We start from the raw sequence: 11,684 nt of genomic DNA, 5'->3' as shown, positions 1-11,684 counted from the left end.
CACTCTTGCTTGTTACGAATAGGTTTTGCTTTGTGGAATTCGTGAAAGGAAAAACAATTATTTATATTATCCAATGACTGGAGTGTTGATCTATTTGCTCTGCATGACTCAGCTATCTAATTCTTTGGGCTTTTATTCTATTAACTAGGTCAGTTTCACTGTGCAGCTCGAACAATTCGTCGTTTTAATTTCTCCAGGGATAGGCCTCAGCGCCATAAATGAGAACCGGGATAGTGAGCGTCTTAAAGATGGTCTGCCATAGTGTGAATATTTGGTCGGTAGTGGACTTTCCTGGTCTGAAGCTGCACTGATAAAAACCTATCAAGTTATTGACGAACGGATTGAGATGTTCACATGATACGGCAGAGATAATCTTATATCCAATGCTAAGGAGACTTATGCATTGGGCAAACTATGCTGAGATTCCACTCATCAGGCATGCTTTCTTGCAATAATATTTTGCTGATGATGCCGTCAGCTCCAGCAGCTTTATTGGATTACAAATACGAAAGCATTTCAAGTTCGTTGTTAAGAATAATATTTCACTAGTCTTCTTTCTATCTTTTTCTTGAAGGGATCACATAGAGAATATTGTAACACGATACAAATGTCGTCTCAGTTTTTCAATGCTGTTTTACGGCAAGATCGTAGTACCCGTGGGATGATGGTTAGTGCGTTGGACTGTCATGCAAGGGGTCTTGGGTTCAAAGACACCTTAATTAAAAAAAAAAATAATTTCACTGCCTCTTGCGAGGAATTGACAATTCCTTCAAGAGTAATTCTTGTCATAAAAAAGTGCTTTCTCAAATTAGCTGTTCGGATTCGGCCTACAATTGTAGGTCCCTTCCATTTCTGACAACAGTACTCGCACACAGGAATGGTTGCGAGTTGTAAGTCACTAGGCCCTGGTTCACAAAGAACTGTTGCGCCACCCAATTTATTTTTGTATTTATTTATGTAAAGAAATATCAATTATTTACCTATTTTGTTTTCATTTTTATGTCGTCAGAAGCACTGTAGATGTTGTATAAATTCTGAAGTCGAAGTGTTCGTTGCTATTTTAGTTACTGTGTAAATCTATTTATCCTATAAATTAGAACCATTAAAATCATATCATTAAAAACTACTTTCCAAAATATCTTTTTTTTATCATCTCTGCAATCTGTAAATCGAACAAAAGTAAATAAAATCAAACAAACCTTTGGTGTTACGACTTTTTCTCCTCACATGTCAGTCAAAAACTTTCGCATTCGTATTCGTCGAAACGAAAGCAAAGAGTCAGCGTAAAATTTGTTAAAAAAAATAAATAATAAATAAATAAAAATAAAATTGTATAAATTTACACCAAAATAAATGCAGAGTCGCGTGAAAAACATTAAATATGAATCGAAAGGGAGCGAAAGAACAAAATGATATTTCGAGAATAATTGGAAATTTACCAAAAAGGTTGCAGAGAAAAATTGCCCAAGAAACTGGTGCAGGTGCTGCTGACTACAATATTGGTGAAATACCAAGAGCCAAAAATGTGCAACCAGGTAAATAGTAAATAGTTATTTAAGTCGTTCAAGATGCATGATGCATCAACCGTTAATCGCTCTTGGTTTTAACATAAATTGGTTATGTTAACTTGTGGACCAAGATGCATGCTTTGCTTACGTGTTTTGTTTTAAAAAATACTTTATTTTGTTTTACTTAGATAATGTTGCAGTCAAAGAGGAAATTGTATCGTGCCAGAATGCTGGAGGAGATCAGCGTTCCGATGTGGCTAGTATAGACATGTTCCTTAAAATGACAACGCAAAGCTGCGTTACTGCAAGACCAATTGACGACGCTCCTATTCCTGGAATATTGCGTATCCAAAAGAAGGATAAATCTCAACAAAAACTACTAGAACGACAACAACAACAACACCAACATCACCCATTGACATTGACAACAACAAAAAGAGAGACTCCAGCGAATTGCAATAACAACAGCAAACAACACCCAAGCTGGTTCGAGTTTGTCTTTATCAAGGATCTTTCTTACGCAAAACCTCTTCCACTTTTACATGATTTTGTAACTGATTTGCTAAAGCGAAAAGTTGTAATTGAGGTAAGATTAAAAAACTCGTATTTTTTCTAATTTTTCTTATAGTACTTAACTTGTGTTACCTTAATTTAGTTTTGAAAGAGTTGATATTTGGTACCTACCCTGAATTATCTCAATTATAATATGCATGAATGTTTGTATTGACTTAAACGGTCAAAACCAGTTCTTTTACTCGTAATTTAAATTGGATGCAGTTCTCTTTTGTTTTTTCCTTTTCTGTTGATCGAAATAGCAAATTGCAATTGATACAAATTGATAACATGAATAACGGTGTGGATACAAAATTGATCTTACTTTTATTTTGAAGCTACTATCAGTATGTATGAAAAAAAAACATGATTCAACCCACCCAAGGGTCTCAACCAATCCTACACGCAATCGTGTGCGGATTCCAGAGATGTTCCGAAATGTTGGCCATTTCTGGAAGTGTGCGAGTATTTGACGGAGGGGGGGGGGTATTGCAACTGGCTAATTTGAAAGAATATTGTTTATTAAAATAGCGGTAAAATAACGAAAGGCATAAAGGATTGCAGTGGTGTTCAAGCGATGGAAATTGTTCAGTTATAGTTCTATCTTTTTTGGATTCTATCCAAAGCTTATAAACTTATTTATGGGTTACTTGACCAAATATGCGAATTATTTCAAAATTTTGGCTTTGTAATTTACAGTCATATTGCAGATAGAAAAAAACTTACAAGCACGGCATTACATTGAGAAAAAAGAGTACACAATTATAGAATATAAAATAAAGAACATATATAACTAATATTACAAAAATGTGATCAACTTTATAATGTTGTTTTGTTAAAGTGGCAAACTGATTTAAAGAAGTAAAAGAATAGTTAACAATAAATATGTGTTACAATGAAAAAAGAAAACAGTTATAAATTAGGTACTTTAAATCATTGTTCAAAATATTTAAGTTTAATTTTTTAAACTAAAGAACCAAAGATAGCGAAGAAGTGGAAAGGTTTTGGAGAATATGGACTTTTAGTTTAGATAAAACGGAAAAAGGCGAACTCTAAGAGGTTCAAGTTATGGAATATTGGGGCTTTTAGTTCTCTAAAACAAACATTTTTTTTATTTAAGTAGATACTTCAAAACAGACTCAAATAATCATTTGTGTAATTACTTGCATGGGAGACATAGCGTACCAGAAAATTCCAACCATGCTCCTCGTTCAAAACACGTAAATATTCTTCAGACGAAAGAAGCTTTTATCAAAATGAAGTCTACGGATTTTTTGTAAAATAGGACAAGTTGCTAAAAAATGTTAAACATCTTCGTTTTGGTTTGTGTTGCAGAGTTAACAAATTGCATCTAAGTCAGTTCTATGTGGCCTGTAGTTGAGCTCAAGAGTTTCAGTCAGTATTTTGAATATAAAACTTAAATCAGAAGCAAAATGGTCCTCACAGAAATAATTATATTTACCCAAAGTCAAGTTAAGTCGGCTACAGCCGGAAAATTCTTTTGGCAAAGTTGGTATTCCTGCACTTGATTCCCTTAAGAAAAGCAACTGTATACGGTAGCCTCAAAAACCTTACATTTCGATGTAGGGTCCACGAAGCTTCTTGAAAACAAATGTGACCACATCGAGTTTATAGCTGATTTGACTAGTACCGCTGACAACTTCAATAGTTTAACCATCTAATGTTCAATTTCTTACATTATTATCTGAACGGTTTGGGTTAAAAAATCATAAGTTTATATTTAGAAGTGTTGATTTTGAGATGCCACAATATTGCAATATTGTTTAAGTTTATTTATCTGAAGCTGCAATGTCACTGGGTTATCAGAGAGCACCACCATATCATCAGCGTAAAGCAAAATCTTCAAAGATAAATCGCCATAGATGACGCCTCCAGGTAATTTATTTTCAATATCATTGATAAAAATAGCGAACATCAGCGGACTCAATGTACAGCCTTGTGGGACACCTGTTTCGGTATTAAAGGATTTTGACATAGATATACCATTACAAAGCATTGCAGACGTTTTTAATAAAAGTTGTTCATAAATCCGAATAAATTTGTATGAAAGACCAATAACTGCTAGCTTATATAAAAGTGATCTTCTGCTGATCGACGACCAAAGTGTATAAGGCTTCTTTTAGTCGATAAAACGCCTCGCAACGCTCGTAAGAGCAAATATTTGATCAATCGTTGAAAGGCCTGCCTGGAAACTAGCCTGATATCGACTTATCAAATTATTTCTTTCAATCCAATTCAAAAGCCTAACGTACAATATTTGTGCAAACAGTTTTCTTAGTGAGCTCAGAACTGGAATGCCTCTTTAATTTTCTGGTGAACTCGGATTACCCTTTTTAAATATAGGAAACATTGTAACCAAACGAAAGCAGCTCGGAAATTTCTCTTCTGTAAACATTTTGTTTAATAGCCTTAACACACGCTCGAGAAATTCAGGAGTTGAATTCTTATAGGATTCGATAGAAATGCCAAACCAAACCAGCTGCTTTGTTATTTGTCATTCTCCTTAGAAATGCCAACATCTCAACCATGGTAAAAGGAGAGTCAACCTTATAGATTGAAAAATTTTTCAGAGCAAAACTGATGGAATTCTGGTCAGGATCTGGCAGTAGTAAATCTTCAAAGTATGTGGCCAGCTCGTCAACACTAATGCTTAAAGACGATGACTTGCTGCGACCTCCCAAAATCCGTACATTGTACCATAATGACTTTGAGTCCTTACAGTCTACAAGTTTCGCAGCTGATTTGATTAAATATAATTGTTTTTTCCGTCTACACAAATCTTTATATATTTTATTCTGTTCAAAGTAATTTCCTCTGAGAGTTTCGTTGATAGATTGTCTAAACAAATTTAGGTAAATGAAAGACTTTTCCAGCCAGATTATAAGCGTGGAAATTTTCCTGTATCGTCGGGAACATCCTAAGCACTTTTCAGATATTTACTTCGAATATGCGATCATTCCATAAGAGCTGGTCTGTGATACACACTTAGTTTCCTCGATGCAAGTGTCGCTCATGGATAGCCGATTTGTTAGGTGCGTTACGCTTTAAGGACAAGAGAAAGCATTTTTTTTTAAATACACGGTTAATAATATTCCCAATCCAATTAGATAATGCTGTCGAGATCGGAATTTAATGAGTTAATCATACGCTGCCATTAAAGTTCCCCATCCGAAAGATATGGATGTGAATCTAGTAAGGAATATGAAAAGCTTCGGAGATAGAAAGAAGCCTTGGGAAACACCAACATTTATTTTATGAATTTAAGACTTGAAACTATCCAATAATATATTTAAAGATTAGAAAAGTGGCTTCTAATCCAACAAAGAAGAGATTCATCAATACCAAAAGCCCGCTTGTTCGATAGGAAAGCTTGGTTTAAAATCCCAAGTAGAATAGTCTTACTTTCTACAAAACGATGTAAAGATTTGTTCCACTATTGGACCTACAACGAAAACTTACATCTCTGACCCTAATAACCTCTTTACAGCTCGAATAAAATCATGAGTTTCCCTTAGGTTTATTTGGTTCTTCTCTATTAGGAATACAATTTCTCATTGCCCAAAAAATGAAAAAAAAAAATAATATCTCATTTTTTCGCTTCATCCTGACAACATTACTCGCACACAGGTATGGTTGAGAGTTTGTAAGTCACTAGGCCAAAGTTCTCAGCTGACTGTTGCGCCACCTAATTTATTTTATTTTATCTGAACATTTTGGCGTAACAGTGTTTCGAATACTGACCTCCATCCCTTTTAAAAAACCAAGAACTTGGCGTGTGATAACAAAAATCACAGAGACCAATTGAATCAACTACTCGCTCGCTATGAGATAACTCGGTTTAAAAATTTCTACTTCGCAACTTGGAGCGTATGCATTGTCTATGTGGCATGTAGCTCCGTCTTTTAAGAACTGCAGCTCTTATACATATATTTATGTTTTTAAGCCCTTGAAATAGAATTTCGGTTTTCTTTAATCTGTACCTGAAATCAATAAATACACAAATGCACTGACGCGAAAGTTATTTATCTTGGATTTATCCCGCATGGACAATCTAAAGTAATCAGTCCCAATCAGTTTCACAGACAAGCTCCATACAAAAACGTAAGCGAATTACTAAAATAAACGTTGTTAACTGTCAAAGATGCTGCTAGGTGTTTAAGATCTTTCCGGCGATTTCCACCGCTTCTGCTTTGGAATCTAAGAAACTTTTAACACTTTAATCACAATTTTCACTTTTGGACAACTTTTGAGCAACCAAAAGTGGACTTTAAAAATGTTCGAACTAATCTTCAACACCAAAACACGCACCGTAGTGACGGAGTATGTCAAATTTTTCATAAACATTCTGTGCTCTTTTGATTTTTGAATTTTGTTAATATGAATACGTTTCCTTCAGGTCTAAATTTTTTGAGGTCAAGTTAAATAACAGAAAGATAAATATTCTATTAATTATTTTTTATTTAGTTTTTCTATAAAAAAAAAATAAGAACTAAAAAGATAATCAAAATATTCATTTTATTTTAGAATTGGGATGCTCTTAACGGTTTTCGCAAGCAACTCAAAGACATATTTCTACAGTTGCTTTTAAATCAAATGAAATTCTGTTGCGAACAGAATGTCGAGTCGTATTTTTGGAAGCTTCTCTACTACAACATTATTGAATATTTGAAAACACATTCCGATGAAAATCAAACAACAGAAAATGAATTGAAATCAATTGATATTATCAACGACGGACTTCAATATTATTCTATGCTTTTAGAACACCTTAGTCGCAAATATTTACGCACCACCAACAATGGCAGCAGCACTAGCACCAACACCAACACCAGCAATGATGGATCAACACACAAATATCAATTTATCGCTAAAGTTTCGTCACAAAAGGTTCTCATATGCTTGGGTGATTTATACAGATACAAATCAAAGATTCTTAATTCGAATGACTATACTGACGCTTGTCAGTTCTATCAACGGGCACAAAGTCTTATTCCATCGAATGGTATACCTTATAATCAATTGGCAATATTGGCTATTTATTCAGTAAGTTGTTGTTGCTGTTTTTTAAAGAAGGAGAAAAATTAATAAATTTTTGTGTTTACAGAGAAAAAAACTCGATGCAATCTATTATCACATGAGGAGTTTAATGTCTTCCAATGCAATTCAATCGGCTAGAGAAAGCCTAAAGGTGCTTTTTGATGAGATACGCAAGAAGGTAAATTAAAGCACATTTTCTAACTTATTCAAGTTTTTTTATTAACAAAGATTTGTATACTTTAAAGTATGAAGAAAATAACAAGTCACCACTTTTTGGAACTCCCGAACGTAAATTTGACAAGGAACCAAAGTCTTTGCGTAAGGAGGTTTGGGTATATCCAGATGGAGTACGAAGACTGCACAAGACTGATTTAATTAATAAAAGCATTGAAAGTGAAGAGAAACGTTTGACTGATTTGCCAGGAGAAGAAGTATGTGCATATTTTGTTTTTTAATAAATTGTGTCGTCCTTCAAAGATTAAGTTTTGTTTTTTAAATATTAGGTTTTGAAGAGATTTACATCAACTTATTTGTATATTATTGGAAAACTTTTTTCCGGAATTGGGTAAATTTAGTTTTTTTTGTACAAAGCAACTTACTCACTGAAACTAATTCTTATTTTATTTTTCAGTTTCGAAAACTTTCAAGAAAACGTTAAGAAAATTATGGTGCAATTGAAAGTGATCTTAAATTGTCCTTCATCTCTTATTATCACCCGTCACCGATTATTGAAAATTGCTGCATTAAATATTTTTGTCATAACACATAATAAATCAAATGGTAAGTAAATTACTTAATATTATAAAAAGAACCCCCCCTCCTATTTCGCCTGTGTTTGTTCTTGATAGTCCTAAAAACTACTGTATGCTTTTGTATTATCGATAGATTAGTAACTGATCAAGGTTTAGGTGTATACTTTTTTTTAGATTTTGTAAAAATTGTTGAAGATAGTTAGGCTCTTTGGCCAACTCGAAAAAGTTACCTAATCTTTTGAAAATATAAAAAAACAATATAGAATATTTGTTTCTCTTAAATTAATCCTTTAAGAACTGAAAGATGACATATGTCTATCTCTTAAGTGATCTCGCACCAACGTTAAAGTGCACCGACGGCGACGGATGGAACTCGTTTGATGCAAATAGCCTGCCCCGCCCACGGAATTTCCATAAAAGTATATTATTTTCGAATAACGAGGGTAAGGAAAATTGCGCAAAATCATATGGACCCTGGTCTACCTAGAGCCCAAAAACTAGACCTATACAAATTAATTGGTACTAAGTACGAGTATTTTGTATATTGATTAATTGATTACAATGAGAAAACAAAACTAAGAAAAAAAATCTTCCAAATTCGAATAAACAAGGGCTAAATGTATCAGAGCTATCAGAGCTGAGTACCAGAATCTATCATTTCTGGTACTACGAACCTTTCAAACGATGAAAGTATCTGTCATGAACTTGATCGATGGACAACAAAACAAAACAATTCTCTAAGCTGAATCAACTACAAAGTAGAATCGTTTTTGTAATACACTGTCCATGGTTTGGAATTATGTATGTGTCAATGAAAAATGATGCTCTTGGCCTAAACTTTTCAACGTTGCTTATCTTAATTGTGCGCATTAAACACTCAATGATTCTTATTCATTTAATGCAATAAATCAAATTGTGAAAATTTGAATTTGCAAACTGTTAGTGCATTTTCAGAACAAGATGTTCTGGATAGCTTAAAAGAAATTGAAGTGTCAAAAAAACATGGTTTGATATGATTCTTCCTATTCTTTTGTCAAAATGTTCGTATTCACTTTGTAGTATTTTAAAACTTATTTTTAATAAATCTTTACAAACTGATGTTTTTCTTAATGAATAAAAAATATCTTTTATAGATCCCATTTATAAGCACTTACAGAAGAACTATAGACCAATATCAAAACTTTCAGTTCTTCCTAAACTTTTTGAAAAAATGTTCATCCAAAGACTTAATTTTGCTGTCAAGAATTTCTTGTCTTGTGGTTAGATTCATACCTCTCTGATAAAAAAAACTGTTAAAATTGATGATTGTGTTTCAAATCTTATAGACGTGGTGTCGGGTCTTCCACAAGGCAGTCATTTGGGTCCACTCCTTTTTATAATCTTTATAAATGATCTACCTTCTGTTTTTAAATTTTGTAACTGCTTGATGTACGCCGATGATGTGAAAGTTTTCACTGCAACATCTTCACTTGAAGATTGCTTATCAATGCAGTTGGATAGGTTAGGTTAGGTTTATATTAAATTCATTACTCCCATGAGTAACCTCATTAGTGGTATCACAATGGACCCTTGAGGTCTGCGTGTGTCAATGATATCTAGACAGCCACTCTAACCTAACCTAACCTAACTGCTTGATGTACGCCGATGATGTGAAAGTTTTCACTGCAACATCTTCACTTGAAGATTGCTTATCAATGCAGTTGGATATAAACAATTTTCTTAATTGGTGCAACTACAACTGAATTACTCGAAGTGTAAAATTTTTAGTGTATCTAAGTCTTCATCACTTATTGACTTTGAATATAAATTATATGATGTTAGTCTTCTGAGGGTAATTGAAGTTAATGATTTGGGGATGAAATCAAAGATTGACTTTAGATCTTATGTTAATTACATGGTATCTAAAGGTAATTCACTTTTAGGTTTCTTGAAATGGAACTCCAAAGATTTTAAGGATGCCTATACTTTGAAGACCTTATTTATGTCAATAGTTCTACCTGTTTATGAATAATGTTGTATCGTCTGGTCTCCTTTTCATGAAAATAATATTTCGTTATGCACTTAGAAAACTTAACTGGGTTGGGTCTTTACCAGATTATACCAACGTGCGCTTTTATTGCCTTAAAAACGCTTAAATTACGGAGACAAGTCCAAAGTGTTTTGTTTATTAAGTATATTATTGATAACAGAATAAATGATGAAATAAATAGTCAACTCGAATCCCTGACGTTGCAGGTCAGTCCGCCAACACCCTAGACTTGTTTCTTACCTTTGACCCTAATAAATACACAATTAGTGTATTAGCGCCTTTAGACACATCAGACCATTGTATCGTATCTGCAAAATTCTCATGTCGAAAAAACCCAGTTAAAGAAAAAACTACTATGAGAACCGTTTGGCAATATGAGGAAGCCAACTGGGACGGTCTCAACGAATTCTTCAGGAACTTTAACTGGTCACTATGCTTCCTCGATAGTGACGTAGATTCCAGCGCAGATATGGTTACAAATTTAATTCTTTGTGGAATGAACAGGGTACAATCTAATAAACCCAAAGAGAACTCATGGTTTGATTCGAGCTGTAAAGAGGTTATTAGGATCAGAGATGTAAGTTTCCGTTGTTACAAAGCCAACCCGACTCAGGAGAACCGGAATAAGTTCAAACAAGCTAGAAAGACATGTAATGGTCATATTCGTCGAACCAAATTTTTGCATGATCAGAAATATAGGCAAAAAATAATACAATTTTCCAAAGGTAGTAAACATTTCTGGTCATTTGTAAAAAACGTACGAAACACCACGTCATCCTCGGTTCCAACGCTCGTCCACAATGACACTCCCTATGTAAGCTCGATTGATAAAGCCAATTTGCTTGCAGCACAGTTTGCTGTAAATTCGACGCTACCGGAAAGTGTCATGAGTCCTCCTGTTCTTGGGAGCGTAAATGATTCAATGGGACGAATTTTCTTTCGCACTCGTGCAGTTGCAAGAGTACTGAAAGACCTTGACATACACAAATCCGCTGGCCCGGATAGTATCTCCCCAATTGTTCTGAAGAGGTGTTCTTCATCGCTGGCAAAACCACTGCGTAAACTTTTCCATCTTTCCTACTCTACAGGTCTCTTTCCGAGCGGATGGAAAATAGCATTTGTCCAGCCTGTCCCTAACAAAGGCGAATCCTCCTCTCCCTCTAACTATCGTCCAATAGCACTCACATCCCTTCTTTTCAAGGTCATGGAAACGCTGATTAATTATCAGCTCTAGAAATATCTCGAAGAACGGAAGCTTCTTAATGACCGACAGTATGGTTTTAGTAGCAATAGGTCCACTGGTGATCTCATGGTTCATCTCACCGAACAGTGGAACAAATCTTTACATCGTTTTGGAGAAAGTAAGATTATTGCACTTGATATTTCAAAAGCATTTGATAGAGTTTGGCACCAAGCTCTCTTATCGAAAATGCGTGCTTTTGGTATTGATGAATCTCTTCTTCGTTGGATTAGAAATTACCTTTCTAACCGTTCAATACAAGTTGTATTGGATGGTTACAAGTCTGAAATTCATAAAATAAATGCTGGTGTTCCCCAGGGCTCTGTTTTGTCTCCGACACTCTTTCTTATATTCATAAATGATCTTATGTCTGCCACTTCTAATCCATTAACCTGTTTCGCCGAAGACAGTACCCTCAGCTTCTCATACTCGTTTATAGATTCACATCCTTGTCCTTCGGACGTGAAACTTCAACGGCAGCGTATGATAAGCTCATTAAATTCTGACTTTGAAAGCTTTGTACAATGGGGAATCAAAAACCGTGT

The 11,684-nt window shown here is 34.4% G+C and overlaps 1 protein-coding gene across 1 annotated transcript in view; it reads left to right on the top strand.

Annotated features, from left to right (window-relative positions):
- Window positions 1-1,235: 1,235 nt before the first annotated feature.
- The window catches only part of LOC129939841 (telomerase-binding protein EST1A), a 33,227-nt gene continuing 22,778 nt past the window's right edge, over window positions 1,236-11,684 (top strand). Inside the window, exons 1-7 of the mRNA XM_056048007.1 lie at window positions 1,236-1,535; window positions 1,697-2,094; window positions 6,606-7,124; window positions 7,186-7,296; window positions 7,364-7,549; window positions 7,622-7,683; window positions 7,750-7,898. Of these exons, the coding sequence (XP_055903982.1) occupies window positions 1,382-1,535; window positions 1,697-2,094; window positions 6,606-7,124; window positions 7,186-7,296; window positions 7,364-7,549; window positions 7,622-7,683; window positions 7,750-7,898 (1,579 nt within the window). The 5' untranslated portion in view covers window positions 1,236-1,381. The remainder of the gene's footprint in view (window positions 1,536-1,696; window positions 2,095-6,605; window positions 7,125-7,185; window positions 7,297-7,363; window positions 7,550-7,621; window positions 7,684-7,749; window positions 7,899-11,684) is intronic.

The sequence above is a fragment of the Eupeodes corollae genome, chromosome 1 (assembly GCF_945859685.1).
Source record: "Eupeodes corollae chromosome 1, idEupCoro1.1, whole genome shotgun sequence".
NCBI lineage: Eukaryota > Metazoa > Arthropoda > Insecta > Diptera > Syrphidae > Eupeodes > Eupeodes corollae.
The sequence above is the reverse complement of the archived record's forward strand: the minus strand, read 5'-3'. Positions and strand labels throughout refer to the sequence as shown.